Genomic DNA, 23,537 nt, shown 5'->3' with positions numbered 1-23,537 from the left:
ACGGAGCTCACAGTGAGCCGAGATCACGCCACTGCACGATCCATCACAAAGCAAGACTCCATCACAAAAAAAAAAAAGCAAAACAAAACAAAAAAAAACGAAGAAAAAATTCACTTAAGAAAAAATTACATTTAAAAAATAGAAATTCATGTTTCACCTACTAAACCAACCATCACTGTCTTCATATCAATTTTAAGTTCACACGAACAATGCAAAAAATGGAATAGAATATTAGCCTAACTTTTGAACATACAAAACATTACGAAGTTACAAACAAAAGAAAAACATTCTATATTGTAAATTAGTCACTTGAAAAAAAGGACCTATGACTTCATCAAGCATTTCTCTCATCCTCCAGCCATCTACCGGTACTGGTAAGCCACCACCACTAAACCACAAGAGGGCATATGCAAATTATGTCAAACCTCCCCCTTCTGAACAGCTGATGAATCCTAAACTAAATTCTCCATCAGCCCTCAGGTCTTGCATGCCTCCCTCCTATCCCTCACTATGCACACCATCCCAGTGACCAGACGGAGAAAGATTCTCATGCAGGGAAAGGCACCTGGCAACTGGGAGCAATATGCAAAGCATCAAGAGTATCTGTTGGAGTACTGTGGGGGATATGGGCTCGGAAACAGGTAGGACACAATGCTGGTGCAAATGTTCCCTGAAGATAGCTACTGATGAAACAGACATTTAGACTGGAACTGAGGAAATCCATGTCAGCTACTTAAAACAAGCAACACACAATCTTTCATTCATAAATATTGATACAGAATTATGCATCACCAAACATTTGAGAAAACTAGTAATAGAAAAAAGGTCAAGATAAATAGAAAACTGACCATGGATAACAGATAATTCAAGAGATGAAAGAAATCTTTAAAAAAAAGGTAACACATATTATCAGACAGATTAATAAACATCTGTAAAATATCATCACGCTATATAAAGAAAAGCAAAAATTAGGGACATTAGAAAATTTTAAAGATAAATTCTGAAACAAAAACTCAGTGGCTAAAGCAAATAATAAAACTGACCCTGAAAGGCCAGTTTCGTGATCTCTAAGACAAAGGTAAGAGAATATTCCAGAATTGAGAACAAAAGTCAACCTGTAGATATATATTCAGAAGGCCAAATGCGTGTCTAACAAAAGTTTCAGAACACAGAGAAGTCAAAGAAGGAAAAAATAAAGATGAAAATTTCCCTAAATTAAAGAAATACAGAACCTTTAGGCTGAAAGGAACTCTCCAGACATATCCCGGTAAAATGTCTAAACTTTAAAAAAATACCCAAGCTTCCACAGAGGGAAACAGAAAACAAAACACAGATATCTACAAAGTAACACAGGTATATTACAATCAGGCTTCTCATCAGTAAAACTAAACACTAGGAGAAAGGGAATAATTCAAAGTTTTGAGGGAAAAAAATGTAATCTAAATTCTATACCCAAACCAATCATGTATGAATATATTTTTGAATATTCCAGAATTCAGAATGTTTATAGCTCATGCACTATTTATAAAAAAAAATTACTCAAGAAGGTAATACAGCAAATTGAATAGAAACCCAAGAAAGACAGTAACATGAGATATAAGAAACATGGCAGCCGAATCTGATTCAGGAAATCACAAAGGAAGCTACAGAGAAAGTCAAAGAATTCACTAGATAGTGATATATCTGGGTGGCAAAGTCTTAACAATACAGAGTATTTTCTGTGTCAAAACATATTTGGTTATAGAATTATATTTACATAATTGTAATGTTATCAATTTTCTTTCCTGGTTTTCCAACTTTGAAGTCTCAAGTTTAGACAAAGTACTTATACCTGGATTGTATTGAAGGACAAACTATAAATGTGATAACAATGAAAAATAGTATCACAAACAAAAACTGCAAAGTAGGGGAGCAAGAGAGGTAGAACAAGAGTAACTACAAGAATGTCCTCAGCTTTCACTGCAGGGATGAACTGACACTGACTGAAGTTGAACAAACATAAAATGAAATGGAAGCTTCACATTATTTCCTTAAAGCAAAAAAAAAAAGGCAATCAGAAGAACAAAAGGAACAACATTATGAAGACATGAGATGTGAATGAGGAAGGGTGTAGGCAGGAGATACAATAAGGACACAGAATTCCTTATCTTTCATAGCAGAGAATCAATAAACTGATAAAGAAGAAAACTTGAAATACATTAAAAGTTAAAATAGTACTTCCTACAAGAATTTCCAACAGATACTTTTAACAAAAGTTACCTCTAAGGACTGAAACTGGGGATGGGAAAGGAGGAGACTTTCTCACTTTGTAGCTTTTTTTATGAGTTTTGTTGATTTCTTTTAACTATAGTCAGACATTACTGCTACAATTTTTGAGGGGGGAATATGTTAGAAGACACATTGCTAAGTAAAAAAAGCAAGCTACATGGAGAAACCCTGTCTCTACTAAACATACAAAATAGGCCGGGTGTGGTGGCGCACGCCTGTAATCCCAGCTACTCAGGAAGGCTGAGGCAGGAGAATCGCTTGAACCCGGGAGGCAGAGGTTGCGGTGAGCCGAGATCGCGCTATTGCACTCCGGCCTGGGCAACAAGAGCAAAACTCCGTCACAAAAAAAAAAAAAAAAAAGCAAGCTGTAGAGCATATATATAACAATAGTGGACTGGGGAGAAGAGAACTTAATTTTTTTATTATACTTCCTTTTTAAACAGCAACGCAGTCTTGGTTGCACTGTCTTCTGACACCACACCTACTGACAGTGGATGAATGATGGATACCAAAAGAGATTTCTTGTGGAAATCTCTCAGCAGGAGAAAGCCAATCTGAAAGGAGTAATAAATGCTTATAGCCTTTTTTTTTTTTTTTTTAAGTTCAGTTCTCAAATCTGGTAAGGGGAAATAATCCCATTCTATATGCTCAGCCTCTCTTTCATTTCAAATTATTTATGAGATCACCAGTAAATATTTTAGAAAATAAGTAAATAGCAAGAAACCAAAGTAGACCTTAGAAGCATTCTACTAAGGCCCACCCACCCCCAGTATTTTCAAAAGCACTACCATTATTTAAAATACCTCCAATCCCAGGCGAATAGCGGCTTCTGTAAAGCTTCGTCTTTCTCTCTCAAAATTCTTTTTCTGCTCTTTAAAAAGCGACCATTCTTCTTTGAGGCGTTCCTTTTCTTCCAACAAATAACAGTCTCGTAATAGTGAAGTGGTATCATCATCACATGCAGTAGCAAGCTGCTGCTATTAAAATTTAAAACATAGTAAGTTCCTGAGGGGCCCTGCAACACTCCAACAACTTGAAATGAAAGCAAAGGAAGGCGGGTCAAACTTCAGGGCAGGAATATAAATTATTAAGAATCCAAAAGTCAAACGAGAATTCCCATTTCCCAAAAGCTACGACCCCAACTAGCAAAGTATGGACTATTTAAGGAATGGTACACAACGTATCTGTTAGCAGGAAACGTAGACTAGAAAACTGTCAAATACCAGGGCCTTATGAAATAAAGGAATACAAATCTGCTAAGGTTCAGCACAATTCTGGCTTCTCATGGAGAACAAGTTTTACAAGGTAATTCATATTCACCTGCAAAAGCTGTTGCTGAGTTTTAATCATTTCTTTACACTGCTGAATTTCTAACTCAAGTTTTTCAGTTTCTTGTTCGTGGTCTTGTCGTGAGATAACATCTTCATCATTAAAACCTTCCAGGTGTACCTTTGAAACTAAGACAAAATCAGTAAGTTGACATAGGTTTTATAGCCACCATTTAGTTTACAGTGTTTCTACACATATCGTTAAAATAAGGGCTCTCAGAACTTTTATCTTTCTAGAATTTTATAGGTTTTCTAAAAAGTAGTTATGTCCTTTGGCTTTTTAAAATTTCATAAGCTATAACAAAATTACATTTATATTATTTTAACATTATAAAAAATTTTTAAGCAGCACAGCAACTACAGGAGTTCATGACAATTATATATTTGTACAATTTTAAGACTAAATGATATGCTTACAAATGGAGCTCTATTGCCAAGATTTAATTTGTAAACCATATTTATTCAAGATTATGTCCTAATTAAAAACAGACAAAATGGCCATATTCAGAGAAGAGAAAAATAAAATCATTATGTTTTTGTTGACACTGCTTCAAAGATCAATGACGTGTCACAAATCTTGCTCTCAAATATTAAATTCAACAAACACGAAGTCCAAACACACTTGCTATTTGCTAGTAGACAGCACTGACTCAAATGAACAAAATCTCGAGTATATTCATTTTGGTGTTGTAATAATAATTTTGCCGATTGCTCTTTACTACTTAACATAATGGCATTGAGTTCATATTTTGACAATTTAAATTTTTTCTTTACATAGGCTTCATTTACAGAGCAGAAATCTTCATTTTCCTAATTTAAAAGCAAACTTTACCAAGTAGAAAATATTAAGAATATATTCATCAATGTAGAGCTATGTATAAGGAAAAAGAATGTCTGAAATAATAAAGTGAAAAAAGCACACTAAACAAAAATATAGGTGACATTCAATTTTTAAAAAAATTTTAAAAATAAGTATCTTGCAAATCCATAGAGGAAAGTCTAGAAAAATATACACCCAACTGTTAAGTGTTATATGTATGGAATGGAGACCTGGATATTCTACTTTATGTACTTCCAAATTAATATTTTGCATTAAACATCTATTATTTTAAAAATAATTTTAAGTGAATTACTAGGAACACAGTAATCTGCAAGCATCTAGAAATAAGCAAAAAGTTCCTATCTATACTATGATAAATATTTCTTGATTTTTTGAGAGTCAGTAAAAAAGACTCAGTTTTCTCTCTTTTTTGGGGGGGAACAGGTGGTGTGTGGTTACACGAATAAGATCTTTGGTGGTGATTTCTGAGATTTTGGTGCACCCATCACCCAAGCAGTATACACTATATCCAATGTGTAGTCTTTTATCCCGGCTCAGTTATCTTTATTCGATTGTATACTGCATCCAGAGCAGATGGATCCATGATGTCCTCTTTTCAAACATTCACCCTGAGACCAAAGTGTATTTTTCTCAGTGAGGTTCAAACCTCACATCTAAATGTATGTAAAATCTTGGCTGTGCACTGTGGCTCACACCTGTAATCTGGACACTTTGGAGAGGCCAAGGCAGGTGAATCACTTGAGGCCAGGAGTTCAAGATGAGCCTGGCCAACACAGCGAAACCCCATCTCCACTAAAAACACACCAAAAAATTAGCTGGCTGTGATGCGCGCCTATAGTCCTAGCTGCTCAGGAGGCTGAGGCAGGAGAAATCACTTGAACCTGGGAGGCGGAGGTTACAGTGAGCCGAGATCGCACCACTACACTCCAGCCTGGGTGACAGAGCAAGGTTCTGTGTCAGGAAGTAAAATAAAATAAAATGAAAAAATAAATGTATGCAAAATCTTGCTTTCAAACCACCAAACTGAAGTATATAGTACTTTAGCTCTGAGCCTACAGATATAGCTTTCTAAGTGACTGAAAATCAACACCTTACCAAATGTCACAACTCACTTTACATGCAGAGAAGCAGTGGTTACCTTGGTTATCAAGTTTTTCTACATGACTTTTCAAAATTCTCCACTGTTTTCTGATGCTGTTTGTAAGCTGCTCTCTCACAGTTTCACAGGAAAGGTCCCACATGCTCTCTCTGCTCAGTTCCCCGGCATCTTCTTCAACATCAGAAATAACCTACAAGTGGAGAGAGATGAAGAGGAAAGGCTACCACCTTACAATGGCTTTAGATGCTCAGGCAAGTAGTCTTCAGTTTGATTTCCAGAGGGAGCCGCATCCGAAGCATTTCTGTGCTGTGTCTTATGCACATATGACCCAGTATTTAACATAAATGTCTTGGAAAAAAAAAAAAGAAAAAGACAGAGACTCCTAAATTCAGCTCGCTCTAAACCTGAATTTGAATCCAAATACAGTTAATGACAAGAGTCATGAAGCTGTCTGAGGAGATATCAATAGCTGTCTAATGTGTTGGATGTTTTCACACGTTATTTAACCCTCAGCTCATTACAATGTAGGAAAACTGAGGCTTAGAGAAGCAGCATTACAACTAAGAGGCAGAACTGATATTTGACATTAGATCAACTTGTTTCTAACCCTAGGCTGCTTAAAGAAACACATTTGTGAAATAATCTCTGAAGTACTTAATAGAAGCAACTGTTAATTCTATTTTCCTCATGTACTTTTGTATACAACTGGAGATATTTTTCTTTGTATTCTGCCAAAACATGAAATCATAAAGAAGTAGCAAACTTTACTGATATATGATCATACAGAATCAAAGCAGGATAAAGAACATGGGGAAACAATACTAAAATGGATATATGTCATAATAACCCACATCTACATAAAGTAGTTCTAATTTGTCATTAATATTCAGGAAGGTAGAAAGATACGCTTCACTAATTTGAACAATAAAAATCTTGCTGGGGTAAAAAGGAAGACAAAAGCTGAAAAGAAAGAAGGGCTGATTCGACTGCTCTCACATAGAGATCAGCAGGATGAGGGAGCAACTGAGTCTGAAGAACTCTATCAGTAGTTGAGGTCAGCAACGGCTAGTAGAGGTCAGGGATTCAGAGGCAGAGCAGACAGGGGAATGGCCCAGGATCTGGCTCATGGTGATTCTAGCCCCTTCCAATCCTCAAAAGCTACTTGCCAGTAACTGTTTCAAGGAAGCACAACTTGTCTTCTGAACATTTTAAAGCCTATTAGAATACTACGAATCTGTTAGAAAAATTATTGGCCAGGCGCAGTGGCTCATACCTGTATGTAATCCCAGCACTTTGGGAGGCCGAGGTGGGCAGATCACAAGATCAAGAGATCGAGACCATCCTGGCCAACATGGTGAAACCCTGTCTCTACTAAAAATACAAAAATTAGCTGGGCGTGGTGTTACATGCCTGTAGTCCCAGCTACTCAGGAGGCTGAGGCAGGAGAATCGCTTGAACCCGGGAGGTGGAGGTTGCAGTGAGCCAAGATGGCACCACTGCACTCCAGCCTGTAAACAGAGCGAGACTCTGTCTCAAAAAAAGAAAAATGAGTAATTATTGCACATTTCTCAGATTGAACAGAACTCTGTAACCACAAAATGAAAATTAAAAATTTGGCTGGGCACAGTGGCTCACACCTGTAATCCCAATACTTTGTTAAGGCCAAAGTGGGATGACTGTTTAAGCCCAGGAGTTCAAGACCAGCCTGGGCAACAAGACCCTGCCTCTAAAAAACCAAAAAACAAAACAACAAACTCATTTTACCTGAATTTTTGGTATATGTTTTAGCTACAAGTAAGTAGGTCAAATAATAAATGAAACCTGGATGCTACCTAGGCATTCCAAACATTACATCTTATTTCTCTCGCTATAATGCTTCAAAAATCTTTCCCTACAAAAATGAAAGAGAAAAGGGAGCTAGAAAAATGGATCTTTTAAAACTAGAAAATATATTCAAGAGATCGTTGTTAGTCCACTTAAACATCTGAATTATGAAGAATTATACAGGATACTACCCACTGGCTGAGTAATGGGGGTGAGGAAGGTTTAATCACTGGAGAAAGATCTCCCTGATTTGCCACATACTTTTGCTGACTGAAATCTGGTGATGAGACGTTAAGGTTGGACCAAAAACTGAAGACGCTGCAGGAGTAACGGACACTATGCTAACCTTTAAGAAGTATTAGTGAATGTTAAGAACTGACTAGAAGTGACAGAGTTTGAGATAAAAAGGTTACCTACATATAAGAGGTCAAGCAGGCCTCAAAATGGAGAATGTAAAAGATATTCGGGAATTCAAGACCAACCTGACCAACATGGAGAAATCCCATCTCTACTAAAAATACAAAATTGGCTGGGTGTGGTGGTGTATGCCTGTAATCCCAGCTACTCCGGAGGCTGCGGCAGGAGAATCACTTGAACCCGGGAGGTGGAGATTGCAGCGAGCTCAGATGGTGCCACTGCACTCCAGCCTGGGCAACAAGAGCAAAACTCCGTCTCAAAAAGGCCTGGCGTGGTGGCTCACGCCTGTAATCCTAGGACTTTAGGAGGCCGAGGAGGGCGGATCACGAGGTCAGGAGATTGAGACCATCCTGGCCAACATGGTGAAACCCTGTCTCTACTAACACATACACACACACACACACACACGCACACACACGCACACACAAATTAGCCAGGCGTGGTGGCGGGTGCCTGTAGTCCCAGCTACTCGGGAGGCTGATGCAGGGGAATCACTTGAACCCGGGAGGCAGAGCTTGCAGTGAGCCAAGATTGTGCCACCGCACTCCAGCCTGGTGACAGAGCAAGACTTTGTCTCTTAAAAAAAAAAAAAAAAAAAAAAAAAAAAAAAAAATATATATATATATATATATATATATATATATATATATATTCAAGTAATATTTTTTTTAAAAAACGTTAAGGAATAAAAAAGAAAAGGTAAGTGCTGGGATGGGTTTATCAGCTGGACTGATGCGTGATACCACAAAATAAATAATCCTCAAATACAGGTTTAAAAAGTAAGTTCTGGTACCTTGCTGTTTGTTAACTAGCATTTTCCATCAACATTATTTTCAGATTTTAATTACTAATGTGAACTTGCTGAAACCTAAGATTTTAACTTATATGTAAAGCAATTAAGTAAAATGAACTTTTCACCATTATGTTTTTTTTTTTCAGACCTCTGCATGTATTACTCCCGTTCTCTGGAATGCTTTCTCCATGTTTGTTTGTTTTTAACCTCAAAAATACTTATTTTCTAAGAAGCAGTGAAAATGTCACTTTCTCTGTGATGCCTTGATTGCCATAACTGTTCTGCACACTGCACCACCTTATTACAGCACCTAATAATATAATAATCACGTCTCCACATCTGTCTCTCCCAAAAAGAGCTTCTTGAGGGAAAAAGTCAAAATCTTTTTAGCCTTTCCTTTCCAGAGACTAGAACATAAAGAACACTCAATAAATTTATGAACTGATTATTTGGTTCCCAAAGTTAACGAAAGTTTCACTCTGTGAAAAGTAGAGTACTTAATACTAAAACAACTGAAAGGATATTTGACATAGTGGTTATGATCGTGAGCTTTGGAGCAAGGCAAACTTGGATTCAAACCCTAGCACTCTCATGTGTGATACTGGGCTACTAAGTATTATGCCTTAGTTTCCTTATCTATAAAATGGGGATATTTATAGTATCTAAATCATCAAATTATACGAAATATTCTCATATGTTACAAGGAATATTATAAAATGAGACAATGTTCATAAAGCACTTCTTACAGTGCCTGACATGTATTAATTTCCTGGAAAATCATCTGCAGCATTTTTCAGGGAATGTCTGAAAACATATAGGAACAGGCTTTTTGGTTGTCACGGTAACTGAAAGTAGCAGAGCAGTGAGTGTCCTATTCAAAATACCAATAGTGTCCCCATTGGGAATGCCTATCACATGTTTTAATTATTCTTATTAGCAATCAAAAGACTATATTAGAGAGGAAAGAGCCACTTACAGTTCCTGTACTATCATCTACTCTTTCTCTAGGTTTCTTCTTTTGGGGAGAAAGAAGGGAAATCATTTCCTTTTTCATCTGTTGAAGAACCTTCTTAAGTTCGGCATTTTCCATTAGGATTTGTTTCTGACGATATTCATAATCATTCAAGAGAATTTTATACATTTCATCTTCATTCCTGAGAAAGAAACTGTCAGTATGAAAATGCAGGATAGAAGGAAGTCTGATTACATTTATCAATTTAAACTGGACTTTACCTGGCTTCAGTTTTACCAGTCCTCCAGGAGCCTCTTTTTCCATCAGCTCTCCCAACATAATTCAAAATGTCCATAGCTACAAACATGAACACAGAAAATTAATTCTTACCATACATGCTTAAGCGTCTAAAACTCTAATGCACTCTATACACATAAATGGTGAAAGTGAACCTGGTATATAGGTTAGGATTTAGGCTTAAACAGCCTAATTTTCGAGTTTCTAGTTCTACACTTGGAAGCAATGAGATCTCGGCACATTATTTAACTGCTAAGCCTGTTTCTTCTTGGACACTGGGAATAACAAAAGTATCTACCAAAGAGTTGTGAAGACAAAGAAATAACTGTTAAAGCACCCAACACTGTAGAGTGAACGCAGTATCTGGCGCACGGTAAGTACATAATAAATGTTACTTTATCATTATTAATTTCATTATCAGGGTCGGCTGATAATCGCCCGCAGGCTGGCTGCCTGATTTTGTAAATAAAGCTTTATGGGAACACAGCCACATCTACTTGTTTACATACTGCCTATGGCTACTTTTCCTGTTATAATGGCAGAGATAAGTAGGTGCAACAATTAAGTTGTAGATCCCATAAAACTGAAAATGTTTACTATATGCATCTATACAGAAAAACTTTGCCATGCCCCGTTAACATTAACATCTTCAACTTCATCAAAGGAGTCAAAGCCCCTGGTAGTAGTAATATCTTCTGCCGCAGGTGGACATGGAAACATTTGGCATAAGAAGGAAATAAGAGTAAATTATTGTAATCTTAGAGTTAATAAAATCATTATGAAACTGTCACTTCTGATTGGACCAGGAAACAGTTAGGCCCCTATAATGGAAGAGCTCTATTTCCAGAACTAAATCCTTAATAAACTTCTCTGTGTTACATTTTATACTTTCAGCATTTCGGCTGGGCGCGGTGGCTCACGCCTGTAATTCCAGCACTTTGGGAGGCCGAGGCAGGTGGATCACGAGGTCAAGAGATCGAGACCAAGGTGAAACAAATCTCTACTAAAAACAGAAAAAATTAGCCAGGCGCGGTGGCGGGCGCCTGTAGTCCCAGCTACTGGAGGCTGAGGCAGGAGAATGGCGTGAACCCGGGGTGCGGAATGGCGTGAACTACTTCTTGTAGTGAGCTGAGATCATGCCACTGCACTCCAGCCTGGGCGACAGAGCAAGACTCCGTCTCAAAAAATAATAATAATAATAATAAAATAAAATAAATTTAAAACAATACTTTCAGCATTTCATCCTGCTTTTTAATTGTTTTTCCTTCATGAATGAACATGAGGCTAACTAACCTTAAAAACCAATGATTCTCCAAATGAGTAAGATTAACTCAGGATACCTAAAGCTTTCCAATCTTAATTGCATATTACTGAATCTTCATTTCTATTTTTCAATAATTTAAAAAATAAAGTATTCGGCTACCTCCAACAGCTCTGCTGTAGAATGACAGCGATGTAGTCAACACTAAACTGCTTGCTGACAGCAGGCAGAGTGTACCACATGACAGCCTGAAACGTATGCTCATCGTCTGTTTTTCAAATCTAAGGTAAGACAGTTTAGGGGTGTCATGGTATAATGTATGTTAGAGGACTACGTATGGTCACTTGGAAACCACTCTTCAATAAATAAATACACACTTCTTGTGTCTCGTATTTATACCAGGCCAGCAAAACTGTATTTTAAAGATCTACTTTCATATTTCTTTGCTTTTTAATTTACACTATCTACTTGAAATTATCCACATATTTGGATGAAATGGTTTAACGTTTTGAAAAAGCCTACTATTAGCAAAAAAGTATACTTTAGACACACACACATGCCTAACTTTCAAAGTCCATCCTTTTGACTAGTTTCTCCAAAAATGCACAGCTAAACTTATTTAAAGGAACTCAAACTGACATGAACGATTTGGTCTGATGATAAATTTTATGAGGTTTACTCTATTTTGACACTCAGAAACTGACCCTGATTTTTAATATTATCAGTTCTTTGATATGGAAAATTAGAATGTCCTCTGGCTTAGTTTTTCTCTATGGATTAATTCTACACTGGTCATGTTAAAAAACACATGTAATTAAATAAAGCAAGGCAAAATGACTTATTTTCCACTAACCAGCTGTCTAAATTTTTTATATAAACCACCACCACCGAAAAGCAATTGTATAAAGCATGAAAATAACATTTCACGAGTTACTGTGTTCAATCCTTTTACAATTATTTCTAAGCATAGTATTAGCTGATTTATTCCCTTAGCTGATCTTTGCCAGCTGCCAGCTGTTTACCTATTTTCTTATCTTTCTTGTTCATAACAAGTTGATGTAGACGTTCCTTCAGTTTATTATATTCACGCTCTTTTCTCTTCATATCATGATTATACTGAGTAGCTCGACTTGCAATGATATTTTGTAATTTTTGTACCTGAAAAAGGCATTTGCTATTATAAGCCCAGTTACAATTCACAAATTCAAAAGAGAAAAATCCTAAAATTCATCTCCCCATATAGGTTTTAAAATCCTAGGATGATTCTTCCTTATTTGTAACCAGTAGAAACCACTTTTTAAAATATTATATGAATCATATAAAGCTTAATTCTGAAATTTCTAGAAGTGCTAATTTTCTGAATTATCTCCTGTACCTTTTACCTTACATATAGACTCTGAACATTTAAAAACCAGATATTCTTATGGAAGTATTAAAATGATTAAAGCTTCATCTGAGATAAACTGAATTCATCTGATCATTTTAAGTGAACTCCTTGTATTACTGACTTAAAAATCACTTATACTTTTTGTTAATCTGTGACAAAGTGAATTAAGCCTGTGGCACATGGCAGCAGGTAAGCAGGCTCATTTTTCTAATTAAAAACAATTCTCAAATAAGAGTAAGTCCAAACAGCAGAATAATCCAGTCCAAATATTTGCTGAGTATGTATTACGTGCCAGACACTGCTGTTCAAAGTTCAGATCAATTACAGTTTCTCAGGCAGCCCCTGATAGAGTATGTCCTATTCTTTTATAAAGCCATTCCCAATCCCTGCTAGGGATTAACATGATTAACTTAATCCCTACTGAAGATGAACTGTATTCAAACCGTTTAAATGTAATCAACAGATCTAGTCAGAATTGTCTGTGAACTCAAGGAAACATGTATAAGCAAGCTTACAGTTTAAATACTAATTACCTACTTATTAAATATACTACTAAATAAACAAATATGGTAAAACAAATCTATCTAAACCACTCCAGGGTTCTTTAAAGAAATACACTCCTCAGAAGTCTTTAATTATAGTTCAAACAACATAAAACACTGAAACTATTATATTTTTATAGTTATTAAATGGTCAGAGGTCATACTTTAGAGCAATAAAAACATAATGGTTTCTTCCTACAAAAATGAAAAAAGAATATTTTGAAATGCATTCGTGCTATAGGTCCAAGTAACCACTAAAGTAGAAATTAGAATTCTGCTAAGTAACCACTAAAGCAGAAATTAGAATTGTATCTTTTGTGTTAGAAATTAGATTTTTAATGTGAACTGCTTCTGCGCCCATTTAATGAAGAAACTGCTTGACTAGATGAACAATGTCAGTATTTAAGACAGTGCATGCAAGAAGGGGCACCTCGGCTATCACGTACAGGTACAGCAGAGAATAAAAGGTCTGCATTTAAAGCACTCTTGTGCCTCAGAAAAAGTGACAGTGAACATGAGTCCAGGAAGGGCAGTCCAGGACACTGGCTGTTACCAGCTATGAACTAATATCTAAGCCAAATGGATCCACTGGTGGCGGGGGCTGTGGTGGAGAGGGTTCCTGACCTTCCAGTTAAATACTATACACAAAGGTCTACCATACCAATTTGGGGAAAGATGAATAAATGGTTCTTTCTTTTTTCAAGTAAAGTGGCTCTTATGGTCATCTCATACTACAAAGAAAACAAAAATTCACTTAAACTTCATCAGCAGTAACTGACAACTCACCTCATCTTTCTCATTCTTTAGTAGCTGATGCAAATTCCTGTTCTTACATTGTAACTGTCTATCTCTTTCCTGAAGCCCAATCATTTCCCTCCTGGAAGTTTCCAGTTGTTCCTAAAACATTTACATGCAATTCTGATTAAAATTAACAAAGGATTTAGAATAACTGAATCCTTAAAAGATCAGTAACAAGAAGTTACACATCCTACTGTTTATTAGTCAAAATCATATGTTAGTGGCACGTGAAATGTTTATTTAAAGGAATTATTACAAAGCACACTATAAAATTATAACATTTAAATTTACACATCAAATTTTAATTTACATATCAAATTTTGTACACATATAAAAAAGTGCTTCAAAATGGATCCCTGGAAAGAGCATCACTCCCATGATGCTGCCCCTGAATATTTTTAAAGTTTATTTTTAATACTTTTTAACACTTCTATACCACATTTTTTAAGATCTCCTCAAGTACAGCAATGTCATCATCCTTCGAGAGTGTACTTGGCTTTGAAAAAGAAGCAGAAGTGATTTGGAGCTACGTCTGAAGAAAAAGATGGGTGACCAAGCAAAGTGGCAACACGTCGAGTCACAGAAATGGGACTTCTGTGTGACACCACTTCTCCCTGCAGGTGGTAAAGTCTCTGAAGGTACTTCCCAGAGAGGAATGGCAGCAAATCCAGAATTAGTATGAGACAAGATGCTCCTTTTCAACTTACTGCATTTCCTGAGGAACTGTGCCAACTTCTGCATGAGGCCACCCATACGGAATATTTTTTAAATTGTACTAGTATTTTTATAAAATTCAAAAGCCAATCAAGTTATGTCATAACTGACCATAAATAATAACTTGCACAATTTCTGTAAGAACAGATCTCAAGAAGATACAGAAAATGTAGGAGTATAACCTGGATAACTAAGGTTGTCAATTTTTGGCACCCTTTTTTTGAATGTGTAAAACTTACTATTACTGCTAGGACAGATTAGCTGGCATGATATAACTTACAGGCACTAGGCCAGGTGATATGTAGCATATACATCAAATCAGAAATTCGCTCCGCGTGATGATCAACACTTTACCTGAACTCAGCATCACCCCTGAACATCCGCATGCACCCCTCCTTCCTTTCTTAGTGAACCACATCACCATCCTCAGTAACTCAAGGCAGAGACCTGAATGGGGTCTTGAATTCATGACTCCTATTCTCCAAATTCAATTTTTCATAAAATCCTACCCATTCTACTTCCTAAGTGTTCATCAGATCTCAATCTTACTATCCCCATTAGCACTACCTTAGTTCAAGTCCAAGACCTCAGCAAAGGGTCACTAACAGGCATCCTTATCACTAGGGCTTTCTGAGCCCCCTAACTCCAACCCAAATACAAGTCTGCAATTCCCCTATAATTTCTCCACCCCACTGCCTGAATATTTACACATTATCTTCCTCCTGTTTACAACTCCTCAGTGCTTCACTGTTTTCGTACAATTCCTTTTATACCATCTGGAGACAAGGCTCCAGTCTTACCTCATATCACTCTTCATACCCATCACATACCCATCGCAGCCCCAACAGAGATATTTGTGGTTCCTCTAAAGTGCAGTGATCTCATGCTGCTACACATTTATACAAGTCATATACTCTGCCTAGAATGACATTTCCAAACACTAGCAAATTTCTACTCATTCTTCCAATCTCAGATCAGGTGTTACCTCTCCGTGAAGCCTTCCCTTGCTTCCTACCCCAAGAACAATTAATGAAGCAAACAGTTATGTTTCAATATGTCTCCTTTCCCTGGACTGCAATCTCCTCGTGAACTAAGACTGGGGTTTCACTCAGCTTTGAAACTCAGTGCCTAGCACGTACGCAATACATTTTTGTTCAACAAGTTGAATTAATCATATGCTAGATCTAGAAACTTTTCCAGATAGATTAGCAACTTTCCCCACTGAATACACATTTCTGTCCACAGTTGACTCAAAATAACAAGATTCTGGCCTAGATCAAATCCCATATTAGAAGACATCCTGAAGAAACAGTCTCTGCTCTGGGTAGTCCTAACAAATGGGACCACTCCTTGAAGGAAAGGCTCAATAGCCTCAGATCACCAACATACCATAATTATTTACTAGCTACTTATAAGACACATGGCCAAGGGTTACAACCTCTGGATCAGCCCAATCCTTAATAAGACCTTCCATAGGTCTCTCTGATCTGGATTAAAGTAGCATCCATAACTCACAACCTTTTCACAAGCCTGGGGGTCACCAACTACCCTTTGCAATCTACCACAGTTTCCCCAAGAGACATAGCTGGATCATCTCTACCCCTTAGGAATATAGGATGTACGAAAGCCTAAAAACATTACTGCGAGAAAACACACTTTTATCATTGTGTATGAACCAAGAAGACAACATAAGACAGCATTATCAATGACAGGCTGGTAGGCACAGGTGCTCGTAAAGAGCGAAGATGTCTCTAAACCAATCCCCAAGTGTTTCTAGTGTTCCCATGTAGGCCAACTCTATGCCACATCATCACGGCACATTTCCTGCTACGGGATTTTTAAATATTCTATAGAGAGGTCCTATTATTCCCTCACAGAGCTCAAAGATTCAAGATCCTGAGTGGGTTTTTTGATTGTTTTCTTAGACAGCGTGCAGTGGGGGAGGATGTACACAAAGAAAAACAAGGAAAAGTAAAGGGGCATGGACCAACAGATGAAAAACTAAAAGGAAGCTGATCATCTGACAGTATACAAATGCAAAGGCTTTGATTTTCACAAATAACAAAACCCAATATAGAATAGTATATTTATGAAAAAATTTGACTTGATTTATATTACATCCTTAATAATATACAACTATAAGTCCCGACCACACCATGATTTTGAACACCTTGTTGTTCCCTTCTCCCTGGATAAACATTTTAAAAATACAAATGAAAACATAAAAGGAAGAAAAAGAAAGAAATCAAAACAGAAACCAGTATCAAATATTCTACATTTTAAAGTTAGTAGGTTCAATGGTCCTGTGAAAAATACTTCCTTTCTTTTTTAAGAGAAAAGCAAGTTTACTAAGGATTTTTCTATAGTCTTTTCCAGAGACCCAAGGCTTCTAAGAGAAGTTATCTAGTCTGCTTTAACTATTGAGCCTTAGCTCATGTGGCATCATAGATGCCTCAATAATATTTTTCTTGGAATTAACTTGTGCAGCCTCTTACAATAAGACTTTTAAATGAAGCATATACTTTCTTAACCAAGATTGGATGACAGAATCGTTATTTTATTTTCCCAGAGCACAGAATATTTCCTAACTTTTTACAGATTCAGCAAGTCATTAAACAGCTCAAAAAATTAATGCCATCAATATACTGTAGGTATTAGGAAGCAGATGTGTGCAAATTATAAGTTGACCTTTATTTACCTGTTTAAAAAGAAAACCCTAAAGCTTAAGAAAACCCTGAAATATTTAATAAAGTCAGTAAAAATTTATAGTATTCAATTATATAATTATGGCATCAAAATACAGATACGCAATTTCTACCTTAAGTTTTGAGTAGCAGCTCTGTAGATGGTCCATATCACTTCCCAGCTTCAAATTCTGTGTCTCCACATTTTCCTGAGCTAGAAGGTTCTTCCGCTGAAGCACAAGCAGCTCATTCATACAATTTAAAACAGCCACTATATTTAACTCTCTCTTTGTCTCTTTACCTTTGGATTCTTCATATAATGAAGGAAAACCAAAAGTAGTCAATTCCTGGTAGGAGAAAATGTTTTCTTAAAGTTGGTTACAGTTGAGGAGATACAGGTCAGAGGATATCTAACTTTCAGTTAGATAGGAAGAGTAAGTTCAATAGATCTATTGCATGACACGGTGACCTCAGCTAATAACTACGTACTATATTCCCGAAATTGCTGAGAGAGTAAATTCTACCACAAAAAAAATGATATAAGTATCTGAGGTATGCGCACTGCGCCATTTCACAATGTGTATTCTGAAACATCATGTTGTACATGACAAATATATAAGTTTTGTCAATTAAAAATTAAAAATATATGTGAATTATTTTAAAGGGTTGGTTACTGGACAACTTAGTTTAAAAAAAAACAAAAGATAGAAATCTTTTCTGAGAAAAATAGAAAACTATCTTGAAATAGTTAAGAAAATGGTCAATATCCCAAAGGACAAAGAGATAAAAGGACGGGGCTCTTTTAGCCTCTGCTATAAATCTGTGACATGGAGCAAGGCACTTGGGTTTCTGCATCCATAAAGTGATGGCTAGACTCTCAGTGGAGGAGCCCCTGGGACAATGAGGAGGCCAGCCTGCTCCAGATAAAAAAGTTAGACTTGCTTGCTATCTCTAGATGAGATAATCACCAAGGTTCTCTGAAAATCTAAGTCTCAGGGGCACTATATAAACAAAAAACTTGTGTTTGACAAATGTTTTTCTCGTAACTTTGATACATTCTATTATATAACATGATTTATGCTACTGTTTTTTACAAAAACATGTTACCTGATCAAGATATGAAATACTCTGTTCAATATTATCCTCTGTGCAGAAGGCACTGAAAAAACTGTGCACATTTTTTGATAAAGGTATTGAAGAACATAGCACTTGCTGTGAGTATAAACTTGATGGAGACATCTTTATTTCTGAGGTATACTGAGAGATAGTTTTGCTTTCTGAAAGAATAAAAGGCACTTATATAAATAATTTAGAAAAACGTATGTAAAGCTAGCATAATCTCCATTACTAAAGACTTGAATTACATATATACACATAAACATAGATATAATTATACTATATACATATATATTTTAAGGTATTTTCAAATTAGGGCAAAGCCTCTTTTTTATGAAAACTATATATTTTTTTTTCCAAAAAGATACAAATAAAGTGGTGTTCTCAGCAGGCATGAAAATAAGTATTTTATAACCATTTATCTCTCTTTAGTCACATCTTCAACATCTGCAGTAATTATTTTATATTTTCATTGAAAAATTCACCTTTACAGTTTCTGCTTTAGTTTATAATTATTTAGACTTAGTTACCTGAAGACAGACCTCGATCTGTAACAGTCATCCAATCTCCCATAGCAATCTCTAGAGCCAGGAACCTGAGGAACTAGTTCAGCAGTTAAACATTCAGTCCAGCTGCTGTCACTCTTCTATGTAGGCATCTCCTTAAAAAGCAGATTATAGAATAATAGCATCTAATTTAAAATATGAAAGCCAATATAAACCCAATGCTTAAGAATTAGTTGTATGTGCTTCAAAACGAAGGATTTTGCAATATTTATTCCCATGCACAGAGACAGAACATGGTGTGTGTGTATATACACAGAAATATAAATAATATGTAAGGATCAAGGTTAAAGGCTTCCCAAGTTCTACTGAGGTATTCATATTACTTTATACACAAGACACATGGTACATGATTTGACTCAACATACATCTAAGGTATAGTATTGTACTAAGTAATATTTCCATATTATATCCTTTAAAATAAAATACAATTACTTATGTAGATGAGAAGACGAAAAACTTCTTGGCCAGCATTTCCATTTTTTTGTTGTTTTTACCAACTATATTGGCAAAACTTGTAAATTACAATTCCCAGTGTTGGCAAAGATGTAGAGAAATGAACACTTCCATATACTCTCTCCAGATTATAGCGATTTATACTACTACCAAGAAAGCTGACAATATGTATCAAGTCTTAAAAATGAAAATATATTTTGATCCAGAAAATCTACTTCTAAAATATTATCCTAATAAAATGATGTGTACAAAGATTAATCTAAAATTTGTTATTCACAATATCAAAAAAACAAAAATCACACGTGCTTATGTTTCCATAGAATGGCTAAAAAAACCAATATATTTATACAGCATTTAAACGTAACTGTTGTGTAGAATTAGATGGCTAACAAACAAACAGCCAAAACTACAAATGGTATGGACTAAGTATAAGACACCCTTTCTGTTTCCATTTATGTTTTCACTTTTTTATAGAGACAATGGAAGAGATAAATATTTCTCCATCATAAGAAAAGCAATTCAAACGAAACTGTAAGTGGCAACTGGCAATTGATTTCAAGGTCAGAGGGAAGAGGAGGAAGGGTGAAGACTGTATGCAACCTGGGGAACACATGTCAATACTGTGGACAGCTGCTTCTTGGCTACAATAAATTGTGGTCAAGGGGAAAGCAGTTGTGTTGATCTTAGATGTTTTTATGAGATACTGGAACTCCGGATTTTTATGTGAAGTCTCCCAATTTTAAAATGTTAGTAGCTAATTTTAAAAAAACCTCTATGTATTAAGTTATCCTGTGGGAAAGAAGAGTGCCTAGAGAGGGAAATGAGTGAGGCTTCTGGGGTGCCAAGACTTTCTACATCTTGATCTGAGATGTGGTTACACCGGTATACACACGTTCAGTTCATCGAGTTGTACACTTTTTAAGATCTGTGCACTTGACTGTAAGTTAGTTATACCTCAAACAACAGCACTATGCAATAAGCCAAGTAAAATGTGTCTTTAGGCCAAATCTGGACTGTGGATCAAGAGTTCACAACCATTGTTCTGAATATTTAAGACTGTGGTAAAATATTCAAAATATAGTGTTAAATGAAAATTTAGGCCGGCTGCAGTGGCTCACACCTGTAATCACAGCACTTTGGGCGGCTGAGGCGAGTAGATCACTTGAGGTTAGGAGTTTGAGACCACTCTGACCCACGTGGTGAAACCCCCGTCTCTACTAAAAATACAAAAATTAGCCAGTGTAGTGGCGGGCATCTGTAATCCCAGCTACTCAAGAGGCTGAGGCAGAAGAACCCCTTGAACCTGGGAGGCAGAGGTTGCATTGAGCTGAGATCGTGCCACTGCACTCCAGCCTGGGCGACAGAGTGAGACTCTATCTCAAAAAGAAAAAAGAAATTTACATTTTTCCAATAAATACTAATTGAGCTCCTACTATGTGCTACTACATTTTTCTAGGCACAGGGGAGGCCATATGCTCTCAAGAGGTGAAGTTCATATTCTGAAAGAGGTAGAAATAAACACCAAACAAGTGAACAACAACTTAACAGAGTGATAACTAAAAGAAAATAAAACATGGTAATACAAGAGAGTATTAAGGTAGGGAGCATCTGGATCAGTGAGAGAACCTCCACTGAAACGGTGACATCTGAAGTGAAACCTAAATGATACAGAGTCAGCCACAAGAAAATCAATGACCAGAGCAGTCCAGGTAAAGGAAACAGCAGATACAAACACTTAAGATGGATATTAACGTGTTATGGATGAAAAACAGAGAGAAGGCCAGTATATTTGAAGCACAGTAAGCAAGGCTATACAGCGTAGGACGTCGGATTTCCTCTGAACTGCAATGAAAATCTATTGATGTGTTTCTTGTAGATAGGAAAGTAACATGTTCTCTTTTATGCTTTAAGAAAGATTACTGTGGCTACTCTGTGAGTAGACTATAGGTAGGCAATTGTAAAAGCTGGAAGAAATCAGGAGGCTACTACAATAGTTCAGGCAAGACAACCAGTGTTAAACTACAGTTTTAACAGTGGAAGCAGAAACAGGCAGATGAATTAGGGAGGTGTTTTGGAGACAGAACCTTCAGGACTCAAAGATGGATTGAAATGTGGGCAAAAAAGAAATCAAGGATGATTTCTAAATTGTAGAGCAGCATACAATGTATACTGAGACAGATGATGTTATGTGTCTACTACATGTTATGATGTTACACACACACATATAACACAGGAAGTAATTCAGTCTGGCAATGGTCTTTTGCCACTTTTCTACTCGTGTGCTTGGTAAGGAAGGGCACCTTGAACTATTTTGTTCTTCCTACTGTCCTTAAATGGGTGTTAGCAACAGGATGAGAAGGATAAAGACTGAGTCTGTACCAACTAAGAAAGACACTGATTTTACTTTTGGCTTTCTCAGATAATCACTATAAGTAAAACAGAATCCAAGGGACAATAAACCCTTCTACTCTAATATAACTCAGCTTTGGGTAAATTCCTTAACCTCTCTGAGCCATAGTTTCTTCACAGGTAAATTACCATAACAATGAAGAATACCTCCTAAGTTTCCCAAGAGAAAAGTCATAAAGTATTTAGCACACTGCTTGGCACAGAAGACACACATAAGCTAATATTCATCATCATCATCATCATCATCATCATCTAGACACAGGGCTATTTGGTATAAACGATAGGCTTCTAAAACCTGTAACAAAATGCACCACTGCTCTTAATAAAGGTTGAACACAAATTATTGAACGATGTAGAGACAGATATCTTTATAAAGACGCAGTATGCAGTGAGCTAATTTCATAATCAACTGGTTGGGGGAAGAAACAAGGTCAGAAGAAAACAGTAATAGGCACCTTTCCAATTTCTCTGTGTTCTTGTTAAGGTATCTGTAAGACAATAGTGCTTTAAGAGTCTTTTCTCCTCATACAGAAAGAACACCAAAATGTGTCTATTATATACCCATTCTTTAAAATTGTAAATTAAGTCAGTTACCCTTTCTCTGTGAATTTAGCTCTCCTGTGCCTACAGGCTAGACAGTGAATTGTTCCTTGCCCTACTGATACAAACTTTGCAAAATGTTTGCAACGAAAACCAAAACCCCATTTTGAAGTCCTATGAAACAAAAAACTTAACTAACAGTAATGATTTCACACAATCTAAAAGTTTCCATGAATCCTCTTCTTTTCAATGATGTAACAATTACATGCTAGGAGACTTGTGATAAAAGAAAAGTTACCCGACCAGTTTTTCCAAGAAAGGGGACTTACGACTCTTTATCAATACATAGCCTAAAACTAAGCAGTAAATTTAAGCATATTATTGTATTTCAGCTCAAATACAGCTAAAATTGCATTGCTGAAGGTTGCAAAGCATTTTTTATGAAGATGTTAAACTAAGTCAATGTTAATTTCAAAAGAAAAAAAAGGTAACAGAACCATATCTGTTTTGCATAAATATACCATCACAAGCCCATTTCAATTTGAAAGCGTCAAATGCAACCAAGAAGGACTCCATTACAAAGTCAGTGCAGGAAAGCACGTTCATAATATAGATTAATCAAATAATAGTAAGCCATTATATAGTGGACATGATTATTCCTCAGAATTGGAGTAAGAGCAAACTTAGTTATTCTAGCACTGTTACCATAGTTACTTTAGGAGAAAAAAGTAGTGATTCATGTTTTAGTTCAAGTAACCTGTAACCTGAAATTCTCTCTACTAATATGATTTGTTAGAATATATGAAACGAAAATACGTCTTGGGACCCCAAAATCACTAAGCCAAAGGGAAAAGTCAAGCTGGGAACGGCATCAGGCAAACCTGCCTCCCATTTTACTCCTCAATAAAATAGCTACAAAGATTAAAAAGCTACATTTGTCCAAAGTTCCTTGTGGGCCTCAAGATTTTCACCCTAAAACAGTTCTGTTGGATTTCAATCTTGCAGTGTAAATTGATAGCTTATTTTCCAAGGTGCGGGACAAAGGACAGAACTCAAAGTTTTCCCTCTGCTTATCTGAGACAAATGCACATCTGATAGATTCCTATGCCCTATTATTTACATAAAAATGTAGATTCAATGAATCAGACTAAGGCATAAGTGGCTATTCCTCTACTTCCCTCTCACATGCAAATTGTGTATTCAGTGAAAGGCTGATCAAAGACCCAAAAGAAAGCAATCTTTCATCTC

The 23,537-nt window shown here is 36.3% G+C and overlaps 1 protein-coding gene across 16 annotated transcripts in view; it reads right to left on the bottom strand.

Moving 5' to 3' along the window:
• SSX2IP (SSX family member 2 interacting protein) overlaps positions 1–23,537 on the bottom strand; it is a 47,506-nt gene that overhangs the window by 9,042 nt on the left and 14,927 nt on the right. For 6 of the 16 annotated variants that reach the window (XM_065519441.2, XM_065519439.2, XM_005542871.5 and 3 more), the window contains exons 2-11: positions 18,852–18,982; positions 18,313–18,482; positions 17,340–17,552; positions 13,796–13,906; positions 12,103–12,238; positions 9,804–9,879; positions 9,547–9,724; positions 5,576–5,726; positions 3,589–3,725; positions 3,072–3,245 (exon numbers count right to left, since the gene is read on the bottom strand). In XM_065519441.2, coding sequence (XP_065375513.1) covers positions 3,072–3,245; positions 3,589–3,725; positions 5,576–5,726; positions 9,547–9,724; positions 9,804–9,879; positions 12,103–12,238; positions 13,796–13,906; positions 17,340–17,552; positions 18,313–18,482; positions 18,852–18,894 — 1,389 coding nt within the window. In that variant the 5' untranslated portion in view covers positions 18,895–18,982. Of the gene's footprint in view, positions 1–2,455; positions 2,823–3,071; positions 3,246–3,588; positions 3,726–5,575; positions 5,727–9,546; positions 9,725–9,803; positions 9,880–12,102; positions 12,239–13,795; positions 13,907–17,339; positions 17,553–18,312; positions 18,483–18,851; positions 18,983–23,537 lie in introns of all 16 variants that reach the window. The other 10 variants (XR_012418238.1, XR_012418235.1, XR_012418233.1 and 7 more) reach the window with 3 other exon arrangements.

Source organism: Macaca fascicularis, chromosome 1 (assembly GCF_037993035.2).
Source record: "Macaca fascicularis isolate 582-1 chromosome 1, T2T-MFA8v1.1".
NCBI classification, from domain to species: domain Eukaryota; kingdom Metazoa; phylum Chordata; class Mammalia; order Primates; family Cercopithecidae; genus Macaca; species Macaca fascicularis.
The sequence above is the reverse complement of the archived record's forward strand: the minus strand, read 5'-3'. Positions and strand labels throughout refer to the sequence as shown.